At 41.7% G+C, this 26,178-nt stretch overlaps 1 protein-coding gene across 1 annotated transcript in view; it reads left to right on the forward strand.

Annotated features, from left to right (window-relative positions):
* The window catches only part of DCC (DCC netrin 1 receptor), a 507,302-nt gene that overhangs the window by 388,147 nt on the left and 92,977 nt on the right, over positions 1-26,178 (forward strand). Inside the window, exons 18-19 of the mRNA XM_040419605.1 lie at positions 15,111-15,206; positions 25,826-26,064. Coding sequence (XP_040275539.1) covers positions 15,111-15,206; positions 25,826-26,064 — 335 coding nt within the window. The remainder of the gene's footprint in view (positions 1-15,110; positions 15,207-25,825; positions 26,065-26,178) is intronic.

Consider the following 26,178-nt stretch of genomic DNA (forward strand, 5'->3'; position numbering starts at 1 on the left):
ATGGCTACTTCCAGCAGGATAATGCACCATGTCACAAAGCTTGAATCATTTCAAATTGGTTTCTTGAACATGACAATGAGTTCACTGTACTAAAATGGCCTCACAGTCACCAGATCTCAACCCAATAGAGCATCTTTGGGATGTGGTGGAACGGGAGATTCTTGCCCTGGATGTGCATCCCTCAAATCTCCATCAACTGCAAGATGCTATCCTATCAATATGGACCAACATTTCTAAAGAATGCTATCAGCACCTTGTTGAATCAATGCCACGTAGAATTAAGGCAGTTCTGAAGACAAAAGGGGGTCCAACACCGTATTAGTATGGTGTTCCTAATAATTCTTTAGGTGAGTGTACATGAGCCAATATTATGCTATTTACAAAATATAGACCATGGTACGTCAACCAACTTGTGCCATTTGATTACTGCTGTACTCCTATATTGCAGAAGGACCTTTGAGTTCCTCATGGCCTATCTTCTTGACTTGTTATACAGTGGATATAAAAAGTCTACACATCCCTGTTAAAATGTCAGGTTTCTGTGCTGTAAAAAAATGAGACAAAGATAAATCATTTCAGAACTTTTTCCACCTTTAATGTGACCTATAAACTGTACCACTCAATTGAAAAACAAACTGAAATCTTTTAGGTGGAGGGAAGAAAAAAAATAAAAAATAAAATAATGCGGTTGCATAAATGTGGGTTAAGTGTTATAACTGGGAATGTAGCTGTGTTCAGAATTAAGCAATCACATTCAAAATCATGTTAAATAGGAGTCAGCCTACACCTGCCATCATTTAAAGTGCCTCTGATCAACCCCAAATAAAGTTCATCTGCTCTAGTTGGTCTTTCCTGAAAGTTTCCTAGTCGCATCCCACAGCAAAAGCCATGGTCCACAGAGAGCTTCCAGAGCATCAGAGGGATCTCATTGTTAAAAGGTATCAGTCAGGAGAAGGGTACAAAAGGCATTAGATATACCATGGAACACAGTGAAGACAGTCATCAAGTGGAGAAAATATGGCACAACAGTGACATTACCAAGAACTGGACGTCCCTCCAAAATTGATAAAAATACGAGAAGAAAACTGGTCTGGGAGGCTACCAAGAGGCCTACAGCAACATTAAAGGAGCTGCAGGAATATCTGGCAAGTACTGGCCGTGTGGTACATGTGAGAACAATCTCCCTTATTCTTCATATGTCTGGGCTATGGGGTAGAGTGGCAAGACGAAAGCCTTTTCTTACGAAGAAAAACATTCAAGCCAGGCTACATTTTGCAAAAACACATCTGCGCGGGAATTGGTACGAGATACTGAGAAGTTTCACGTCAATCAACAGGAGCGGGGCGGGCTGGAGGGACGCGATGGGCGGCTGAAATGGTTAGTGGGCGGAGCCCTCTAGGTGCTAATGACGCCCACATAGCACCTAGAGGCTCATTAGCATATCTATAAAAGTACGTTTTTAAGGTGAACGGTTATGGACTGCTGACACTAGCACATCGCTAGTGTCAGTCAGCTAAATAGGACCAAAATCTGGTGATAGAAGCCCTTTAAGGGTGTGCACACTTATGCAACCATATTATTTAATTTTTTTTTTTTTTTCGGCCCTCTACCTAAAAGATTTCAGTTTGTTTTTCAATTGACTTTTATAGGTCACATTAAAGGTGGAAAAAGTTCTGAAATTATTTATCTTTGTCTCAATTTTTTTTACATCACAGAAACCTTTTAACATTAACATTTTAACAGGGGTGTGTAGGCTTTTTATATCCACTGTACATGTACCTAGGTGGGTATCATCTTCAGAGTACTTTGTCATTTTTTGGAGTAGGGGGCAGTTTGTTTGGAGGGGTTGAGTAACAATGCTTTTTGCTGCCTGTGCAAGATTCAAGAAAATCTTCCGAATTAATCTTGGTGCTGCACAGCTTCAGATCTTGGTTAGTTGGGTTGAAGAATAGGCCATTAGTTGCACAACTGAATGAGTTGACTTCTTCTACCGGTATCAGACGCTACTTTTCCCCTAATCAAATTCTTTTTTTGACATTGGAATGGGTCCATTGTTATAAGGCTCCTTAATTTCCATCTACACTTCCATCACCTCCAAACTTCTTCCAGCCTGGGTAGGTCTGACTACTGGACTTAGAGAGTTATCCTCCTACCTATTTACTGTGGAAGTAGTAAAGCATCAAGTCAACCCCTTGAGGCTCTGGCATATGGTGCCCTGAATTTGTAACCTATATAGAGCATGACTTTTGGACACACCGTAGCTGAAATAAAAAAATTGTAGCTCATGTAACATATATAACTTATTTTTCATTGCCCTTTCACCAGAAACTTTTCCTGTTTGACTCTCCTTTCTATGGAAGTTAGTGAAGTAATTACGGAGTAATTCATCTTATATTTCTGCAGTCCACCCTCTATGTACATTAAATTTCATGCTGTAGGCAGATATGAAACATATTCATTCCAGCCGGCTGCTAATAATAAATTAAAGTCTTCAGAGGCGCATTGCCCTTATCAAGGCCAAATAATGATATTCTTTATTCCTACATTATTTAATGACCAACTCGGAATAAGGTAAACCAAGACTTAGTTTATGCTCTTCATATCTCATTGCTGTTGATTATTTGGCTTAATTAAAAAAAAAAAAAAGTGAGATTGTGTTTCCATTTATTCTGCTCATTGCAGATAGTAGCAAAAATGGAACTGAAGATTTGTTGTTGTTCTTGCAGACAAGGACAGAATGAAATGTGTGGTCATGGCATAGGTATAAGCTGGAGTAACCAAGGTTTGATTAGACTATAAATATTGGAGACAGAATCTTTCAATAAGATTAAAATGGACTTAATGTATCAACCAAAGGAACATGGAACTTGGCAATGCATGCAAATGGCTTACTAGAAACAAAAATTCAGCATATAGTTGTCCAGACTCCCTGGGACTAACTTCTAGAAACATAGAATGTGTCGTCAGATAAGAACCATTTGGCCCATCTAGTCTGCCCAATATACTGAATACTATAGATAGCCCCTGGCCCTATCTTATATGAAGGATGGCCTTATGCCTATCCCATGCATGCTTAAACTCCTTCACTGTATTTGCAGCTACCACTTCTGCAGGAAGGCTATTCCATGCATCATCTAGAGGAAGGTAATGACTTGATTTCTTAAATGGGTTATCCAGGAATGGATAATGATGACCTATCCTCAGGATAGCTCATCATTATTACATTGGCGGGGGCCCGAGTCCCGCCACCCCTGCCGATCAGCTGTTTCCGGGAGGCGCCGCACTCATTGGAGCTCTAGTGAGAGCCGCAGGCACCCAGCTGCTTTCCAAGCACAGTGCCATTACATTCTATAAGGGCTGTGCTTGGTATTGCAGCTCAGCCCCATTTACTTCAATTGTACTGGGCTGCAACTAGGCAGAGTGATCGATGTACAGTGAAGACACATGGCCTAGGAAGGGACTGTGGCGCTCACTGTGCAACGGCCTCTTCTAACAGCTGATTGGTGGGGATCTTGAATGTTGAACCCCAGCCAATCTGCTATTGATTATCTATCCAGAGGATAGGTAATCAATATTATTTACCGGATAACCCCTTTAAAATTCAATTCTGGTGCAATTCAGTCAAATCAACCAATTGATTCAACTGGGGTCTGAATAATTTCAACGTGAATTGAAAGTGCTGTGATTTCCTTCCTTCTAACGAATCAGAATTTTTGAAAAAATTCAAGTCAAATTTCAGAATCGATTTGCTCATCTGTAGTCATGACTATAATGGTGTAACCTGAGACTTCTCGTCCCCAATGCAATAATCGTTAACAGAGCCCCCACCTACCATATGTCATTTATAATACTGGTGTCTTCTTATGTGGGTGGGCCTCCTCAGGCACCAGGTCCCCGGAGACTGCTCTACCCTCAGTGTAGCTACTCCTTTTCATGCCAGTATTGTGGTTTGTAATATGAGGAACCTGATGTTTCTCCTTAGTAACTAATCCTTGCTGATGGTCCTATGTAGAGTCATAATGAGCACTGATAATACTGAGAATACAAGTCAATCAGTACTCTTTTTAAGAGCCTTCACACCGGTCAATGGAAACTGTGTGAAGGACAACCGATTGCTAGTATGATCATTAATTCCCAATGTAGCGTACATTATGTCAGCATTGCATCACAGAGAGATGTGCATTCGATGTGCATAATAGATATGATGAGCCAACGGATGTTCAAATGTTCAGTCAATCGACCTGTGTAAAATGCCTTTAGGCATGGTCTGATTCCTCCTAAGGAGTGTAAAACTCTGAAACCTCTTAATGAGAGAGCAACAAACTGCTGACTCTTTGGTATTTTTCGGTATTAGGGGTTGCTAATAAATTGGGTTTTTCAAGTTAGTAGGAGGCAGGGAGACTCCTTGTTTGGGACCTTCATCAATTAACCTGAGCAGAGAGCAGTCATAAGTCATTTTCTCTCTAGAGACGCCAACCAGGGGCAGATTGGGAACTTAATGTGGCCTTGGAAAAAAAATAAAAATGGCCTCATGTTGTAGGAGGGGCCAGTAATAAAGCACAAAATACAGCCCCAGAAGAACCAAGTACCACAGTGCAACACAAAATACTGCCTCCCCTGCCATAATATTCAATTGTATCACCGTCCATCTGGCAGGTACATAAGTACCTGATGCGCCTAGTAAAAAAATAAGATTGCAAGAATCTGATCATTATGCTCCTTGCCGGCGGCCATGAGGAGGGCTTGGGCAGCCTCCTAGGCATCGACCCAACATGAAATTTTCTTGTAGAGTCTATGGCCAGTCAACCCTTGGACCCATCACATCCTTAAATTAAAAACAAAGTCATATGATCTAAATGGGAATTATGTAATACTTAGTTTCTCCTGCGGAGGTGCTGCAGGGAAATTGAGCACCTGCTGCTGAATTATTTGACAGATTATAGCCAATCACTGGGGGTCTTAACAGCATAAAAAAGTTTGATCAACTCATTTTTTAACAAAAATGGATTTAAGATTCCCTTAACAGTGTTGCACTATGTGTAATTTTAAGAATGGTGCCTTCTCTGAATTGCTTTCTTTTAATGCGCTTTTTGTATTTCTCCAGATATTTAATTTTTTTTTCCCCCCAAGGCTAATTTATCAGACTCTGCTTTTCATGATTAGGCTTTTTAGCTTCGGCTTAGGTTTCCATTGTGAAAAATGATGTTTCATTGTAGTTAATGTATGCTGCGCCGGCTCTATAAAAAACAAGTCGTACATCTCTTACAATTTAACAAGACAAGAACAAAAACAATGTGTATTAGAGAAAAGAACCCCAAAGCATTGTTTATGCATGAACTTATCTGTTTTTACAAGTATACGCCGCAGTTAACAGACTGATGGCAAACTGGATTTCCAAATGCTCCCAGGAAATTAATTAGCAAAAAGAGAGAGAATGGTCATGACCCTTCTAATCTGAATATGTTAAGAAATATTATTGGGGGGTGGGATTAAATACTATTATACAGTTTTTTTTTACTTTTTGGCTGCTGGTTTTACCATAATGCTCACTATTTTTGTGCCTTTTCTCCAGAAACAGCACCACTTTTGTCCATAGGGTGTGTCTGGTATTGCAGCTCATCCACATGCACGACAGATATTTCAAAAGTCCCTCCCTATACACAAATAGGGAGGGTTCTGTCAATCAAGCCAAACCCTAACGCCCCCTAATGCTTCTTCTTGTTCTCGTGGATACAATAACACCAACTCTCTAACTAAAGGGGTTTTCTGAATGTTTAATACTGATGACCAGGGGCGTAGCTAAAGACTCATGGGTCCTGGTGCAAGAGTTCAGTTTGGGCCCCCCTACCCTCAATACCGTTTCCTAACACCACCAGACCCCTGCAAGCCCACCATGCCCAATGGCAGAACTAAAATCTCACGAGAAAATAAATTTTAATAGAATAAGTGCATAATAATAATAATAATAATAATAATAAGGATGCCATCTATATACTATCATACCCATCAATATAGACACAGGCATGGAGAGGGAGAGTCAGCTCTGCAGCCAAGGGAGGGCATAAATCTATGCACTATATCCCATCAGTACAGCTGTAAACATGTCAGCTCTGCAGCCAAGATAATCCCAGCTCATGCCCATCAGCACTGGCACAAGCATGAAGAGGACAGAACTAGTATGTTATTAACCCTTCTCTGCCCATCATAAGAGCATGAGCATCAGACCCTCTGCCCCCAGGAGATGGTGCTGCCCATTCACAGCAGAGTGTGCCAAATGATCAGCTCAGCAGGTAGGCAATGCCTGCCGTACCAGTGCCCTACCATGCCAATAAACACAGCCACCAGCCTGCTGCCAGATTCAGGTCACCCCTGCCCTGCCATACTGAGGGGGGGTCCTCAGCTCTGAAGCCTGGGCACTGAGGACTGGCATGCCAGACACCCATCAGCAAAGGCACCAGCCTGCTTCCAGATCAGGATCAACTGCCAGGCACCAGCTCCTATCCCCTGAGGTGGGCACCGATCACCTGGTCTGTGCCCACCCACAGCTAGCCCTGCAGTATGCACAGCAGTACAGAGGCTGGCCTGGTACCCACCAGCAGAGAGGGTAAGGGAGCAGCTGGGCACCTTGAGCACTGTAGAGAGATCACGCCAGCGCCGCCCCACCTGATTCACTCCAGCGCGCGGCACGCAGCTTCACTTCCTCCACATCCGGCGGCCCGTACAATTCTGCCAGACGGGACCGGGACAACTCCCAATCCTGGCTCCGCCCCCACCCTATGTGAACTTACTTAGACGCCCGCAGCCGGTATTGTAAATCACTTAGGCTTTACTCCGTCTCCCCTGGGGGGCCGACGGCTGCGGCCCATATAGCTACGCCACTGCTGATGACCTATCCTCAAAATAGGTTGTCAATATCAGATTGGCAGGGGTCGGACACCTGGCACCCCCACCGATTAGGTGTTTGAGGGCACTCTGGTGAGTGCTGTGGCCTCCTTGCAGCTTATCAAGCACACTGCTGTCCATTGGATAGTGGCTGTGCTTGGTATTGCAGCTCAGCTCCATTAAATTGAATGAGACCGAGCTGCAACTATGCTATGTGACCGAAAAAACGGATGTCACGTGGCCTAGAAAGAAGCTCCAGCTTTCACCGAAGTGCCACCATCTTTTCAAAAAATATTATCGGCCATCAAGATGAAAACCTTGGACAACCCATTCAAACCTATAAAAAAAACTGTTAATTTTGGCCTATCGGACTAGAACATCTTTGGCTTTCAGGTAGTGGCGTCGCTAGAGGGGGGCGAGGGGGGGCAATCGCCCCCCCTATGTTGTTCTTTGCCCCCCCGGTTGCCCCCCCGCTGATTCCCCCAGGTGAATTCTATCTAATGAGCGCTTCCATTATGGAAGCGCTCATTAGTACCGAAGGACCAGGAAGTGGTGAACGCTCTGTACTCACCACTTCCTGGTCCTCGGCTGTCGGCTGTGCAGGGCTGCGCACAGCGTGAGGACGCTCTGTGACCTCACGCTGTGCGCGCCAGTTTAGAGCACAGTCGACTGAGGAGGGAGAAAATTGCAGGCGGCGTCCGTCCAGGAGCAGGAGAGGTAAGTGTTTTTTTTATTTTATAAAAAATGTGGCTGCTGGGGGCATAATGGGGGCTAATTGGAGGCATATGGGGCTAATTGGAGGCATATGGGGCTAATTGGAGGCATATGGGGGCTAATAGGAGGCATATGGGGGCTAATAGGAGGCATATGGGGGTAATAGGAGGCATATGGGGGCTAATTGAAGGCATATAGGGGCTAATAGGAGGCATATGGGGGCTTATTGGAGGCATATAGGGGCTATGGGGGCTAATTGGAGGCATATGGGGGCTAATTGGAGGCATATGGGGGCTAATAGGAGGCATATGGGGGCTATGGGGGCTAATTGGAGGCATATGGGGGCTAATTGGAGGCATATGGGGGCTAATTATGCATAATGGAGGCTAATTAGAGACACAATAGGGTCTAATTAGACTATTAGAGGCATATGGGGGCTAATGAGGCTTATGGGGGCTAATGAGGCATATGGGCGCTAATAAGAGGCATATGGGGGCTAATGAGGCATATGGGCAGATATGAGAGGCATAATGAGGGCTAATGAGAGGCATAATGTGTCATCAACAGATGCCCCCATAACAGTGTGTCTTCCACAGATCCACCATAACAGTGCGCCTGCGGAAGCAAGCAGAGGACGGCACATCAGACGACTGAATAGCTTTTGTAAGTAAATTGTTTTATTATAAATATATCCCGTCATACCGCAATTCTCTCGTATTTTGTAATATTATTTATATATACTTATTTTGTTTTTGCCCCCCCATTTTTGACTGTGGTATCTTTGTGCCCCCCCCCCCCCTATATATTGTTCCTAGAGTCGCCACTGCTTTCAGGACTACTATAACTTTTTTATTTTATATTTTTGGAAGTTTTAAGTGAGACATCTGGCTATCTGCATTTCAGAGTGTAGTTCATTTAAAATGAAATTTTTTAGTAGACTGTGCAGGTATGACCTTATAGTAGGACCCCTTAAAGGGAACCTATCACCTCTCCTGACATGTCTGTTCTTTAGTAACTACTTGCATTCCCCATTTAATAAAAATGTATTCTTATGACTATGTTGTGCCATTCCTATTAGAAATTTATGAATAAATTGCCAGCAATCTGCAGTAAAGGTTCATCTGCGTGTTACCAGATGAGGGGAGGGTCCAAGCTGAGTATGAAACTATCCAATCAGTGCTGCCAGTGTCAGACTATTCAGGGTCACACCCCTAACTGGAAATCCAAATGGACCTTTATTGCAGATGGCTGGAAATTCATTCATCGACTTCTAGCAGGGACAATAGAGGGATGGCACAGAACAGAGCTATAAGAATAGATGCTCCAGAATTGTTATTACATGGGAAATGCAAGAACAAGTCCTTTTTAAGACAGGCATTAGCCATTAAAATGAGTTGTCACCAAGGTGGTTGCTTCATCTCAAGGGTTCCACAGCTAGGATTGGAGGTTTTCACCCATGGGGTGGTGGCTTTTTAATCGCAACGATTCGTTTGATCAAAGAGCCATTAATATATTATGCTGGGTGCTAGCTATCAGCTTCCAGTGGCGTACATTTACAGCACTGGGCAGAAGGGGTTAATGAGGTCTGTGATAGTACGCCTTGAGTAGACGAAGGCTACAAGTGGGGAGAGATCTGAGCAGCAGGCACTTTGATGGCTTGGTGAAAGGATAAGCGCATTCCACTTGAAAATTAAAATAGATGAATCGTTTGCTCACGTTGATTGCCTCTTTACAATTGAAGCGATTCTCAAGTCTGTAAGAAAGAAAAAACTGAAAAGAAGTGCGATTTACTAAAGGCCAATTATCTTTTATCAAAACAAATGTAGTAAATGAATATCACCTCCGACGAGGACGGGGAGACTCTCCACATCAAGTTCATATTGTTCAGTCACTCATTTGGCAGGGTCTTAATTAATGATATGCACAATGAAATAATCAATTATTCAGTAATCTCCCAGGAAGGTCTTCAGAATTAAAATCCTTCAGAACTGGATAAAGCAATAAGACGCAAGGCATTCTGGGTCTACTGGCCACCGGAGGGATTAATAGTAATTATGGTGCTCTTCAACAAAGCATAACTGAGGCAGGATGAGGGTCATTATCACTTGGTTCTGAACCAGAAAATCAGGATTCACATAAATGTGACTTTCATAAACTCATCATTGCCTCTTTTTCTTTCTGCACTTCAGGTCATATGAGACAGTTCTTAAAGGGGTTGTTCTCGGTTTTTTTTTTTTGGGGGGGGAGAGGGGTTGAGCACACCCCTCCCCGTCTGGCCAGAGCTACGAAGGGAAGCATGTTTACCCATTCCCCGCTGCTATGTCCTGGCTCCTTCATTACCACTGCCTCGCTCAGGTATCCCAAGTCAACATCCGCCTTTGACATAATGCACTGCATCTTGTCAATCGTTCACGTATATGTAAGAAAGTGGGCAGGTCATGGCTTAGGCCAGTCACTGGTTGCAGAGGTGACAAAGTGGATGTTCACTGGCTGCGGCGGTCGGGCATCAAGGGAGTCGGGAACCGACGTTGGAGAGCAAGAGCAAGAAAATATGCTTCCCTTTGCAGGTCTGATCAGGGGAGCGAGGGGTGAGCACAAACTCCCTAAACTGTGAACAACCCCCTTAAATCTCAATATACAGAGACACAGACTAGGTCAATCTATTTTATAAATCAATATGTGGCTGATTTGCATGAAATATTTGGAAGAACTTTTCTGTTGCATCATGGAAATTAGGAGTCCAACTCCACCAGATATTTCTAAGTCATAATGTTTTCTTGCACCACGTTCCACCATCCCTAAGCTTATGACAAAAGTAATAAAACTACAGCTCTCATCCTCCCTTTCCTCATTACCCTGGACCACTGGATTTGCTTCTAAAATTTCCAGTTTTATGCTTGACTTGAAAAATTATTTCTTCAAGGTGGCCAATGTTACATAACCATACTTCATGGTCCTTTCACAATCTAACTTGGTCACAGATATCCCCACTCCACTGCATTCCTTATATCCATGTTAGCTCAGATACTAACAGATAGAGATGGCCTTGCGGTTTGCCCGGCGGTCGTTTGGCGACGAACTTTGCTCGTTCGCCGAACATGCGAACATATGGCGATGTCCACCGGCGCCATATTCTTTTGCATTGTGCCGAACTTCGACACATCCATCAGGTGGGACAGGACTCCAATTGAGACGTTTTTCCCACATGGACACACCCCCATCTCTATAAATAAATCCGATCTGGCCGCCATTTTAAATTCTGGTTTTTTGCCAATGTAGGGAGAGGTTGCTGTGTGGAGCAGGGACAGACTGTTAGGGACACAAAATGCTAGCTAATAGGGCCACAAAAGTCCTTTTAAGGGCTGGTATAGGTGTGCTATCGATAGGTGTGACATACTGAGGGGTGTGATATACTTATAATATACTTTCTAACATAGAAAGTATATTATAGTGCATTTGTATTGCAGCAGTTGTGTGCGGTTCTGCTGAGATACCGCAGCTAGATAGAGGGACCAACGCTATTGGAAATAATAATTGCAACTGGTGTGATATACTTGTTTCTTAAAAAAAAAAAAAATATATTGAGGGGTGTGATATACATATATTATACCTTCTAATATAGTATATTATAGTGCATTTGTATTGTGCTGCAGTTCTGCTGAGATACCGCAGCTAGATAGAGGGACCAACTATATTAGAATAACTAATTGCAACTAGTGTGATATACATGTTGCCCCCCAAAAAACTGATTAAGGTGTGCGATATACCTGCTTCCACAAAATACTGATTAAGGGGTTTGATATACCAGCTTCCACAAAATATTAATTGAGGGGTGTGAAACACCGGCTTCCACCAAATATTGATTAAGCGGTTTGATCTACCTATTTCCAGCAAATACTCATTAAGGGGTTCTATATACCTGTTTCCACAAAATACTGATAGAGGGGATTGATATTCCGGCTTCCACCAAATATTGATTGAGGCCTGCGATACACCGGCTTCCACCAAATATTGATTAAGGGGTTTGATATACCTGCTTCCAGCAAATACTCATTAAGGGGTTCTATATACCTCTTTCCACAAAATACTGATAGAGTGGATTGATATACCGGCTTCCACCAAAAGTTTATTGAAGCCTGCGATACACCAGCTTCCAGCAAATATTGATTAAAGGGTTTGATATATCGGCTTCCAGCAAATACTCATTAAGGGGTTCTATATACCTGTTTCCACAAAATACTGATAGAGGGGATTGATATACAAGCTTCCATTATTGATTGAGGGCTGCCATACACCAGCTTCCACCAAATATTGATTAAGGGGTTTGATATGGCTGCTTCCAGCAAATACTCATTAAGGGCTTCTATATACCTGTTTCCACAAAATACTGATATAGGGGATTGATATACTGGCTTCCACCAAATAGAGATTGAGGCCTGCGATACACCGGCTTCCACCAAATATTGATTAAGGGGTTTGATATACCAACCTCCACCAAATATTGATTGAGGCCTGCAATATACTTGCTTCCACAAATACTGCTCTTCTATACTTCTACTGCTCTTATCTTGCGGTAGTCCAGGAAAATCTTGGCCATTTTAGATCTTACATGGCCATGGCTCGCCTTGCTGACGTTCAGCGGCGACACCACCTGCCCGTAAGATGTCTGATTTGTGACAGCCCGACGCGCTGGAACTCCACCTTGTATATGCTTGATAGGCTGCTCCAGCAGCAAAGTGCCGTTAATGACTACTTGTACGAACTCTGCAGCATGACAGGTTCTGGGGAGCTTGGTTTCTTTTCACCGCGCCAGTGGCTGCTCATGCGCGACGCATGCAGACTTCTGCGCCCATTTGATGAGATCACCAAACTGGTCAGTAGCAGCCAGGGCACCATCAGTAACATCGTACCTTACGCCTTCTTTCTGGAGCGTGCATTGCGTTGTGTCATTGATTAAGCCGTCGAGGAGCAGGAGCTGGAAGATGAGGAAGTTACAATGCTGAATGAATTCCCAGGGGGGGGCTACTTCATCTGAGACAAGTCAGCAGGAGTCTGAAGAGGAGTCAGAGGAGGATGGTGGCTGGGGGTAGGAGGAGGAGGAGGATCAAGAAGAGCAGGCTTTACACTTTTCAGGGATCCCTGGTGTTGTCCGTAGCTGGAGGGAGGAGACCGAGGATGACATTCTCCTGTGCGATAAGCAGGAGCCAGGGCACTCCACTGCTACCAATTTAGTGCAAGTGGGGGCCTTCATGCTCCAGTGTTTGAAGAGGGACCCCAGAAAAAAAAAGCATAAATGGCAAGGACCAGTACTGGGTGGCAACGTACTTAGACCCCCGATACAAACACAAAATGGCGGACATGTTACTAGCATCACATAGGGCTATCAGAATGCAGCATTTCCAGGCCTTGCTGCGAGATGTGTTGCATTCTGCTTTTGCAGGCACTGGCAAAGGAATTTCTACCCACAGAGAAACAGGTGCAGGTACCAATCCTACCACGCATGCAAGAAGAGGGCGGTTTGAAGATGTGTTGGTCACTTCAGATATGAGATCATTCTTGCAAGCAACCCATCGACAGCCGCCCTCCGGATCCAGCCTCAGGGAACGCCTAGACCGACAGGTGTCCAACTACATCAGGTTAACGGCCGATGTGGATGCTCTGAGAAGCGAGGAACCCCTGGACTACTGGGTGTGCAGGCTTGACCTGTGGCCAGAGCTGGCACAATTTGCCATGGAACTCTTGGCTTGCTCCTCGTCAGCGTCCTGTCCGAAAGGGCGTTCAGCGCAGCAGGGGGGATCGTGACCGATTCCCTTATGGCCTAAAATAAAAAATTTCTAGGCTCCAGCAGGGCACATTTTTGAGAATTTTCCTTTAAGACGCATAAAAATGGCCCCTGATTAAAATACATATTTTTTGTGGAAATTTTTGTCATTGATCCCCCTCTAGTATGTCACTGTCCATGTTTTGGGACTATTTGTACACTTCTAGTAAGTATTTGATGGCTGCAAATATGAACTGAAGGTTTTCCAGGTTCGCCTGCCATTAAAATGAATGGGACCCGCCCCAAACTTGCGGTTTGCGAACATTTGATCGCGTTCACGAACCGTCCCGGCCGATGTTCGTCCATCACTACTAACAGATACATACAGAGTGATGGGTCCGTGCAGCTTTATCTATATTTCTGCTGCCAACGCTAGGAGTTGATCCTCAAAACCAAATTTTCACTATGCACTTTTTATGTCACTCCCCCTATTCCACTTACATTGTAAGCTCTTATGGGTAGATACCTCTTTCCAGTAGAGTGTAAGGTCCCTTGGGCATGGTCCTCTCTCCTGTAGGGTGCAAGCTTTTATGGGCAGAGACCTCTCTCCTGTAGAGTGTGCGCTCTTATAGACAGGGACCTCTCTTCTGTACAGTGTAAACTCCTATGGGCAGGGACCTCTCTTCTGTACAGAATGAGCTCTTATGGGTAGGTACCTCTCTCCTGTAGAGTGCAATCTCCTATGGGCAGGGACCTCTCTCCTGTAGAGTGTATGCTCTTGTGGGCAGGGATCTCTCTTCTGTAAAGTGTATACTGTTATGGGCAGGGACCTCTCTCCTGTAGAGTTTAAGCTCTGATGAGCAGGGTCTTCTCTCTTGTAGAATGCAAGCTCTTATGGTCAGGGACCTCTCTCCAGTAGAGTGTAAGCTCTTATAGGCAGGATCCTCTCTCCTGTAGAGTGTACACTGTTATGGGCAGGGTCCTCACTTCTGTAGAGTGTAAGCTCTTATGGACAGGGTCTTCTGTTCTTTTGCCTCATTTGTGTTTATACTTATCATTTTACTTGCTGGTTACTTCCCTAATTGTAAAGCTGTGCAGAATATCATTCTATATAACTTTTTATTCTTTCTTCGGTTATTCTTCTTCATCCTAGTAAGTCTACACAACAGCTGTTCATTTAAGTATATATGTGAGTTTGAAATAGCAATACATGGAAACCGACTACCTCCGCCTATGAACTTGTGTGCTCCTGATTCTTACAGTTTAATCTGCAGATTATTGGCCATTGCAGAATCTGCTTCTTTAATTCCAACTGCCTTGTAATATCAGCGGTAAGATGTTCTTTTTAAGATTATCTCCTACTTAGCAATAAGATGCTCATAATTCAGCATAGGTTGACCTCTTACTTCTAGAATAGTTCCTGTTTTTAAAAGGAATATAAACTGCACTCAATCCATCCTGCTTAAAAAACTTGAATGACGGGGCTCTTACAGTATTTAAGTGGAATAAAGAAAGTTCAGGTTACAAGGACACAGTGTTATATTCTACAATAAAATACAGTTGAAAATTGATGTTGTAGCACTCAATGTCAAGAAGCTACCATCAAGTCAATAAAGAAAAACAGTATTTATTATTTTATTATTATACATTTTTTACATTTTAATCTAAGTAGACAACATTTTACATTGCTCTTCTATGTCCTCCCATGACGGCTGCCATTTTATTAATTAATGTATTTTTGTTTTGTTTGCAGAACCAAGCTCCCATTATGTGATTTCACTGAAAGCTTTTAATAACGCTGGAGAAGGGGTCCCCCTATATGAGAGCGCCACAACTCGATCTCAAACTGGTAAGTTGAAAAAATAAATGTGCTTTTCATTGAATTATTATCTTTCCATTTTTGTTTGCATCCTTATTTTTTTCGCCTATAATTGCACAAAAAAGATCAGGTAAGTGCATAGAAATTAAACCACGCAGCTTAATGTGTTATAATTATTGTTCATTAAAGTATTACACATGACACAGTAAAGACAGTCCTTTACAGAAAATCGAATAACAGATTGTTTACTATGCTGTATGCATTAACAGAACGCAACAGGCTCTCCAAGCAGATATACAATTTTTTATATAAACAAAAAAATGTTTGACAAAAATATTAGGTCTTTACATCAAATTCATAAAGTTTTTGTTTAGTAAATTAAAGAAAGCAACAATCCCCTCAAAATTTAATTTTAGAATCAAATAAAAATTCTAATTTCAAATTTTTATTTGGTCCAGTAGCTATTGATTACATTGACCAAAAGGCAAAATCTTGAAAAAAAAAAAAAAAAAGTCCTATTATCTACATGTAATTTTATTTCTATCTAAGCAAAATTGTAGCAAGGTAATTCAGTATTCAATTGTATAATTATTTTAGTGCCTCTATCATAGATAAAATATAATAAAATTCATTATCCTTAATTAAAATTCAATTCAGGTTCGATTCATCCGAATCGACTGTCTGATTCAATTTAGGTCCAAATAAATGCGACCTGAATCAAACGTGTTCTGATTGCCTTGAAAGCTTCTATTTCTCTCTCTCTAAAAAAAAGTGGGTTTTATTTTTGCAAATTTTTTATATTTTTAGGATTTCATACATTTTTGTAGATTTTTTTGGGATCGATGTATGTAATCTAGCGTGGTTTCATCATCTGTGTGTATTACATGTGCCTGCATTTGATGGAATATTCTAAGGTTGTTCCTCACTAGTATGAGCTATATGTCAATGAGAGCACAAAAATCCGAAAACAAGGCATGCAATTTTCCAAAAGGTAACCCTATGAAATATTCCGATCAAATACAAGGGAGAAACAGTTTTAACGATGTAGATTTTTTTAATGAAGTATTCCCAAAAGACACAGTCCAGGGAGCTCGGCTTTTCATTTCAAGTGTCCAATGTCCCATCATCTGGGCCAAATCAATATGTAATTTCTATTTCATTGTAAGATATTATAATATATATCACTTGTTTTCTGAAAACAATTTAGCAAAGAAATATTCTGGAGTGAGAATCAATACAGATAACATCACTCACTCTGTGGGATAAACAAGACCCGACTGGCTAAGCCAAATGATATATTTTATTTTGTTCTGAAAGTATTTGACTTGTTAGATTTTTATACATTTTGTTCTTAGTCTTAGATATTATTTTTATGTTTTTATATTTTTAAATGTATTTTACTATTTTTTTTTATTATTTATTTATACTCACAATACAAAGGACAGACGAAGAGTGAATGTGAATGCCTACCTATCATAGATTTACCATTTATAATTCTAGTTTAGTTAAGATTATCATTAAAGGGAGTCTTTCACCTATACTGACCATTATAGAACACTAACACCATTATCAGCATTATAGTCCCCACATTACATAACATATAGTAACATAATACATAAGGCCGAAAAAAGACATTTGTCCATCCAGTTCGGCCTGTCAACCTGCAAGTTGATCCAGAGGAAGGCAAAAAAAAAATTGTGAGGTCGAAGCCAATTTTCCCCACTTTAGGGGAATAAAGAATTCCTTCCTGACTCCAATCAGGCATCAGAATAACTCCATAACTCCCTGGATCAACGACCCCTCTCTAGTAGCTATAGCCTGTAATATTATTACACTCCAGAAATACATCCAGGCCCCTCTTGAACTCTTATAGTGAACTCACCATCACCACCTCCTCAGGCAGAGAGTTCCATAGTCTCACTGCTCTTACCGTAAAGAATCCTCTTCTATGTTTGTGTACAAACCTTCTTTCCTCCAGACGCAGAGGATGTCCCCTCGTCACAGTCACAGTCCTGGGGATAAATAGATGATGGGATAGATCTCTGTACTGACCACTGAAATATTTATACATAGTAATTAGATCTCCCCTCAGTCATCTTTTTTCTAAAGTGAATAACCCTAATTTTGATAATCTTTCAGGGTACTGTAGTTGCCCCATTCCAGTTATTACTTTAGTTTTCCCTCCTCTGGACCCTCTCCAGCTCTGCTATGTCTGCCTTGTTCACAGGAGCTCAGAACTGTACACAGTACTCCATGTGTGATCTGACTAGCGATTTGTAAAGTGGTAGGACTATGTTCTTATCACGGGCATCTACCGTATTTTTCGCCCCATAAGACGAACTCCCCCCCCCCCCCCCCAAAAGTGGGGGAAAAATGCACCTGCGTCTTATGGGGCGAATGCTCCCATTTTACATCGCAGTCTTCATTCATAAAGTAGGGGGCGCAGGCACGTGACATCAGTGAGTTACGTCCGCCCGCCCTGCTCTGCCTGCTACAGGACATTTAGTAAGTAGTACAGATGGGGCTGGGGATCGGATAAGAACTTCAATTAAAGTTATTATTATAAAAGGTTTAGGCAATAAAGCAGTGAGTGAGCGGCAGGGCCGGAGAACAGTGACCGCATCGGCCCCGCCGCATTTGCATGACACCGGCCCCTCCCACAGGTTTAGCTCCGGTATATTAGGGCATCTGTGGATACCACTATTATGGGGTGGGGGATATGTGGATGGCACTGTTATGGGGTGGGGGATCTGTGATGACACATATATAGCAGTGCCATCCACAGATCCACCCCCCATAACAGTGCCATCCACAGATCACCCCCCCATAACAGTGCCATCCACAGATTACCCCCCCATACCAGTGCCATCCACAGATCACCCCCCATACCAGTGCCATCCACAGATTCCCCATAACAGTGCCACACACAGATCCCCCAATAGCAGTGCCATCCACAGATCCCCCATAGTAGTGTCATGCACAGACCACCATTAGTTCAAACCCCACCAAAAGCACAGCTTTTGGTTAAAAAATTTTTTTTCTTATTTTCCTCCTCAAAAACCTAGGTGCGTCTTATGGGCCGGTGCGTCTTATAGGGCAAAAAATACTGGATGCCCCTTTTAATGCAACCCATTATCTTATTGGCCTTGGCAGCAGCTGCCTGACACTGGTATTTGCAGCTTAGTTTGCTGTTTATTAAAATTCCTAGATCCTTTTCCATGTCAGTGTTACCGAGTGTTTTACCATTTAGTATGTACGGGTGACTTGCATTATTCCTTCCCATGTGCATAACTTTACATTTGTCAGTGTTAAACCTCATCTGCCACTTATCTGCCCAAGCATCCAATCTATCCAGATCCCTCTGTAGTAGTATACTGTCCTCTTCAGTGTTAATTACTTTACACAGTTTAGTGTCATCTGCGAAAATTTATATTTTACTATGCAAGCCTTCTACAAGATCATTAATAAATATATTGAAGAGAATATGGCCCAATACTGACCCCTGAGGTACCCCACTAGTGACAGTGACCCAATCTGAGTGTGTACCGTTAATAACCACCCTCTGTTTTCTATCATTGAGCCAGTTACTTACCCACATACAGACGTTTTCTCCCAGTCTGAGCATTCTCATTTTATATACTAACCTTTTATGTGGTACAGTGTCAAATGCTCTGGAGAAGTCCAGATATATGACATCCATTGATTCGCTGCTGTCAAGTCTAGAACTTACCTCCTCATAGAAACTGATTAAATTAGTTTGGCATGACCGATCCCTCATGAAGCCATGCTGATATGGCGTTATTTGCCTATTTCCGTTGAGATGTTCTAAGATAGCATCTTTTAGAAAACCTTCAAACAGTTTACCCATGACAGATGTTAAACTTACCGGCCTATAGTTTATAGGGTCTGTTTTTGGACCCTTTCTTAATATTGGCACCACATTTGCTATGCGCCAATCCTGTGGAACACTCCCTGTCAGTATAGAGTCTGCAAATATCAGAAATAAGGGTCTGGCTATGACATTACTTAATTCCCTTAGGATACGAGGGTGTATGCCATCCGGTCGTGGCGATTTGTCTATTTTAATCTTTTTAAGTCGCTGTTGAACTTCTTCCTGGGTCAGACTGGTCACTTTTAACCACCTCAGCCCCCATAGCTTAAACACCCTGAAAGACCAGGCCACTTTTTACACTTCTGACCTACACTACTTTCACCGTTTATTTCTTGGTCATGCAACTTACCAGCCAAATGAATTTTACCTCCTTTTCTTCTCACTAATAGAGCTTTCATTTGGTGGTATTTCATTGCTGCTGACATTTTTAATTTTTTTGTTATTAATCAAAATTTAACTATTTTTTTGCAAAAAAATGACATTTTTCACTTTCAGTTGTAAAATTTTGCAAAAAAAACACATCCATATATAAATTTTGCTCTAAATTTATTGTTCTACATGTCTTTGATAAAAACAAAATGTTTGGGTAAAAAAAAATGGTTTGGGTAAAAGTTATAGCGTTTACAAACTATGGTACAAAAATGTGAATTTCCGCTTTTTAAAGCAGCTCTGACTTTCTGAGCACCTGTCATGTTTCCTGAGGTTCTACAATGGCCAGACAGTACAAACACCCCACAAATGACCCCATTTCGGAAAGTAGACACCCTAAGGTATTCGCTGATGGGCATAGTGAGTTCATAGAACTTTTTATTTTTTGTCACAAGTTAGTGGAAAATGATGATTTTTTTTATTTTTTTTATTTTCTTACAAAGTCTCATATTCCACTAACTTGTGACAAAAAATAAAAACTTCCATGAACTCACTATGCCCATCAGCGAATACCTTGGGGTGTCTTCTTTCCAAAATGGGGTCACTTGTGGGGTAGTTATACTGCCCTGGCATTCTAGGGGCCCAAATGTGTGGTAAGGAGTTTGAAATCAAATTCTGTAAAAAATGGCCGGTGAAATCCGAAAGGTGCTCTTTGGAATATGGGCCCCTTTGCCCACCTAGGCTGCAAAAAAGTGTCACACATGTGGTATCTCCGTATTCAGGAGAAGTTGGGGAATGTGTTTTGGGGTGTAATTTTACATATACCCATGCTGGGTGATAGAAATATCTTGGCAAAAGACAACTTTGTATAAAAAAATGGGAAAAGTTGTCTTTTGCCAAGATATTTCTCTCACCCAGCATGGGTATATGTAAAAGGACACCCCAAAACACATTCCCCAACTTCTACTGAATACGGAGATACCAGATGTGTGACACTTTTTTGCAGCCTAGGTGGGCAAAGGGGCCCATATTCCAAAGAGCACCTTTCGGATTTCACCGGTCATTTTTTACACATTTTGATTTCAAACTTCTTACCACACATTTGGGCCCCTAGAATGCCAGGGCAGTATAACTACCCCAAAAGTGACCCCATTTTGGAAAGAAGACACCCCAAAGTATTTCGTGATGGGCATAGTGAGTTCATGGAAGTTTTTATTTTTTGTCACAAGTTAGTGGAATATGAGACTTTGTAAGGAAAAAAATAAATAAAAAATCATCATTTTCCGCTAACTTGTGACAAAAAATATAAAATTCTAGGAACTCGCCATGCCCCTCACGGAATACCTTAGGGTGTCTTCTTTCCAAAATGGGGTCACTTGTGGGGTAGTTATACTGCCCTGGCATTTTCCAGGGGCCCTAATGTGTGGTAAGTAGGTAAATGACCAGTGAAATCCGAAAGGTGCTCTTTGGAATGTGGGCCCCTTTGCCCACCTAGGCTGCAAAAAAGTGTCACACATGTGGTATCGCCGTATTCAGGAGAAGTTGGGAATACCTGGGGGTGTCTTCTTTCCGAAATGGGGTCACATGTGGGGTATTTATACTGCCCTGGCATTCTAGAGCGTGAGAAGAAGTCTGTAATATAAATGTCTAAAAAATTTTACGCATTTGTATTCCGTGAGGGGTATGAGGAGTTCATGTGAGATTTTATTTTTTGACACAAGTTAGTGGAATATGAGACTTTGTAAGAAAAAAATAATAATTTCCGCTAACTTGGGCCAAAAAAAATGTCTGAATGGAGCCTTACAGAGGGGTGATCAATGACAGGGGGGTGATCAATGACAGGGGGGTGATCAATGACAGGGGGGTGATCAGGGAGTCTATATGGGGTGATCACCCCCCTGTCATTGATCACCCCCCTATAAGGCTCCATTCAGATGTCCGTATGTGTTTTGCGGATCCGATCCATGTATCCGTAAAAATCATATGGACATCTGAATGCAGCCTGACAGGGGGGGTGATCAATGACAGGGGGGGTGATCAATGACAGGGGGGTGATCAGGGAGTCTATATGGGGTGATCACCCCCCCTGGAAGGCTCCAGGGAGACGCCTGTATGTGTTTTGCGGATCCGATCCATCTATCAGTGGATCCGTAAAAATCATGCGGACATCTGAATGGAGCTTTACAGGGGGGTGATCAATGACAGGGGGGTAATCAATGACAGGGGGGTGATCAGGGAGTCTATATGGGGTGATCACCACAGTCATTGATCACGCCCCTGTAAGGCTCCATTCAGACGTCCGTATGCGTTTTGCGGATCCGATCCATCTATCAGTGGATCCGTAAAAATCATGCGGACATCTGAATGGAGCTTTACAGGGGGGTGATCAATGACAGGGGGGTAATCAATGACAGGGGGGTGATCAGGGAGTCTATATGGGGTGATCACCACAGTCATTGATCACGCCCCTGTAAGGCTCCATTCAGACGTCCGTATGCGTTTTGCGGATCCGATCCATCTATCAGTGGATCCGTAAAAATCATGCGGACATCTGAATGGAGCTTTACAGGGGGGTGATCAATGACAGGGGGGTAATCAATGACAGGGGGGTGATCAGGGAGTCTATATGGGGTGATCACCACAGTCATTGATCACGCCCCTGTAAGGCTCCATTCAGACGTCCGTATGCGTTTTGCGGATCCGATCCATCTATCAGTGGATCCGTAAAAATCATGCGGACATCTGAATGGAGCTTTACAGGGGGGTGATCAATGACAGGGGGGTAATCAATGACAGGGGGGTGATCAGGGAGTCTATATGGGGTGATCAGGGGTGATCAAGGGTGAATAAGGGGTTAATAAGTGACAGGGGGGGGTGTAGTGTAGTGGTGCTTGGTGCAACATATTACTGAGCTGCCTGTGTCCTCTGCTGGTCGATCCAAACAAAGGGGACCACCAGAGGACCAGGTAGCAGGTATATTAGACGCTGTTATCAAAACAGCGTCTAATATACCTGTTAGGGGTTAAAAAAATCACATCTCCAGCCTGCCAGCGATGTGTCAACGATCGCCGCTGGCAGGCTGGAGATCCACTCTCTTACCTTCCGTTCCTGTGAGCGCGCGCGCCTGTGTGCGCACGTTCACAGGAAATCTCGGCCATCGCGAGATGACGCGTATATGCGTCGCTGAGCGCAGGGCTGCCACCTCCGGAACGCGAATCTGTGTTAGGCGGTCCGGAGGTGGTTAATGGGGAATTAATTTTTACATTCAGCATTTCATCTGACATTCATCTGAAATGCTACTTACTGTTTTGCTTAAAAAAACACTAGGTTCTTCAGAAATCCAGCTCCAGTGCTGTTCACAAGATTCGCCGTGCCTGCGCACTTCATTCCCCATTATGGGCAGAAGCACAAGAGCGTTTAATGCACATGTGCCGTAATGGGGAATGAAGTGCGCAGGCGTTGCGAATCTTGTGAACGGCGCTGGCGCTGGATTTCTGAAGAACCTAGGGTGGGCTAGAGGGGTGAAAGGGTAAGGGTTTCATATGAATAACGACGAGGGGCCTGGGCACTGGCCGCTTGAACGCTGCCCCTGGGCACTTTCAGACCTAATTTGCATATTGAATAGAAGTGATTTTTGAAGAAAATAAGCGACGGACAGCTAAACAGTAAGTAGCATTCCAGTATAATGCTGATAAGCGTGTTAGTGTTCTATAATGGTCAGTACAGGTGAGACTCCCTTTAACATTTAGAGGGGTATTCCCAGTATAGCAACTGATGGCATATTATTAGAATATGCTATCACTTCTGTATTGTTTGGAATCATCTGCCCCTTGGTTTGTGAGATCAAGAAAAAAGTGGCCATAGGAGGAAAAAGGCGCTCATAGGGTGAGTAGGTTCAGAACAAGCTTCCAAATACAGGAAGAGTGGTACTTCTCACCTGTTGTTGTTGCACCTAATGTTCGGTGCAACTGTACTGGAGGCGAGTAGGAGTGGTTTAAGTGTTGCTGGTTGGTGCTGCCGGTTACGTCTGTGTTAACCTTTGGCGGCCTTTGTGAGATCAAGGGAGATCCTTGAGGTTCAACTCCCACTGATCATAATTGTACAGTGTGTCTTAGTGATGTGGCACCACATGGTCTTAGTAATCAGGGACTGTTTTCTTTCTACAGCCCTCCCCCCAATTCTTAAATAATTGGAGCCATTAGTCGCTAATAACCAGTATAAAAAAATTGCATTCTTGTTTGGAATTCTATAAATGTAAAGATGTTCCTAAATCTATCAAATGTTCAGATTTTTATTATGACCTTATGTCATTAGGCTGTTTGGACATAGTGGAGCGGGGTGGTTTCTCTCAGGACCCAGATCGATGAGCCAGAGCAGCAGCTCTCACACTTGCAGACCTGGTCCTTCCATGTATTACATGGATAGTCATGCATTTGATATGAAGTACCTCATTCCCTCTGTAGCACACACTATGGTTTCAGATGCCTGCCTGAGGCTAAGGCTTTCAAGCAGTGTTTCTTCAAGTTTATGATTCTGTCTAAAGTCAAGGTTATGTCTCCATGATGATAAAAGGTCATTTGTGACTGGCAGTAAAATTGCATTATTACCATGATGCCTCCAAACCTCAGTGTTTCCCAATGGGAAGTAAAGTCATGTGACAATTGATCTGGATTCTCAAGTTGACTAGAACTTTTTTGTTATACAGATGTGTCCTTCCTTACCTTTCGTCTTGGCTTGAGACATTCGTATCCTAAGATGACTGGTGCAAGATGACCAGCTCTGCTTTTAAAAAAATAAAAGAATTTTGTTTTCTATTGGCCTTTATTTTTCTTTTTTCATAGCTGCTCATCTCATCCCACTCATTTCAGGCTACCTCAAGCCAAGAAGAAAGGTAAGGTCATGGAAATAGTGTGGACCCGCAGGCAGCGGGTAGCCTAAACCAACTTCCAGAACTAATATTGATGCTATCGACAATAATAAAATAACAACAAAACATAAAAAATATAATAATAATAATAATAATAATAACACATTTCATATAATTATAATAATAATAATTATTATTATTATTATTATTATTATTATAATAATAATAATAATAATAAAATGCATTGACTAATGATAATATAAATATTATATAAATGTAACAAATAATAATAATAATAACATGTCTTGACTAATAATGAAAATATAAATATTATCATATAAATGCAATAAGTAAAAAAAAATATAATAATAATAAAAATAATAATATACAGGTGAAAATCGAAAAATTTGAATATCGTGCAAAGTTCATTTATTTCAGTAATGCAACTTCAAAGGTGAAACTAACATATGAGATAGACTCATTACATGCAAAGTGAGATATTTCAAGCCTTTATTTGTTATAATTTGGATGATTATGGCTTACAGCTTATGAAAACCCCAAAATCACAATTTTAAGGAACCCTTTGCTCAGGGGGTATGGATTCATTAGCTGACTAGAGTATGACACTTTGAGCCTAAAATATTGAACCTTTTCACAATATTCTATTTTTAAGTTGCATTACTGAAATAAATGAATTTTTGCACGATATTCTAATTTTTCAAGTTTCACCTGTAATAATAATAATAATATTAGTTTTTTAATTGGAAGTCTTTGGAAGCAAAAATAATTTTTGCAGTTGCTGAAATCTTATCGGGAAGAAGAAATATACTTTGGTGTATTACAAGTTACTAGTTATACCGCTATAATGTTTATTGAGTTATAATTGAACTTTCAAGGTGTCTGAAATTAATGGACTCTGCCTCCATGCATTTTCATTACTATATAATTGATTTCTACCCCTATGGAAACATGTATAGAAATAATCTGTTACAGCGAAGAACTCAAGGACATTTCAGAAGTCAATACAAAAGTGTGATTTTCTGCTGCCAACAGTCTCCAGGGAGTCACATTAGCTATTAAGAGATTTGTGATTTCCCTTCTCGTACAGCCTATAATAATATCACGCTCGGGGTTTAAGAAAATATCAGAATTCAGCAAAATGTATACAATTCTATTTTAGCATAATTGGAATTTGATCTCTATCTTGATATCCCGATCTAAGATGTTTTATGTTCCTGTACCTAATTTATTAGATTTGTAATTTTTTTTTTGTTTTTATTATATTTTTTTATTTCTAAAAATTATGTTTATTAGTAGAGTTTTACATTTTTTGAGCACAAAAATAAATATAGCAAAAATTGTAATTAATTGCTCTTTCTTTTTCTCTATCTTTCTCTATGCCATTCTCACCCTTATCATTATTTTGTATTTAACCCATTGTGTTTTCCTTTGCTGTGAAAATATATTATTTATTTATTATTATTTTTTTAATTACTATATTATTTAATGCATGATTATCAGACCCATTGGATCCCTCAGAAATTGAGTTTTATCCTTTTATTGATGATTTTCCTACCTCAGTCCCAGAAATGTCCACCCCCATGCTCCCACCAGTAGGTGTTCAGGCAGTTCCATTAACGCATGATGCCATCAGAGTCAGCTGGGCAGACAACTCTGTCTTAAAGAACCAAAAGACAGCAGACGTTCGTTTCTACACAATACGGTGGAGAACAAGCTACTCCTCCAGCTCCAAATACAAGGTAAAGACGTCTTGAATTTTTTTTCTGAATAATCATATCATTAAAGGGGTTGTCTGGTTCATTTTGAAACATTTTTACAGGGTATTATGAGTAAATACAGGTTGATCAACCATT

This window comes from Bufo bufo, chromosome 2 (assembly GCF_905171765.1).
Source record: "Bufo bufo chromosome 2, aBufBuf1.1, whole genome shotgun sequence".
NCBI classification, from domain to species: domain Eukaryota; kingdom Metazoa; phylum Chordata; class Amphibia; order Anura; family Bufonidae; genus Bufo; species Bufo bufo.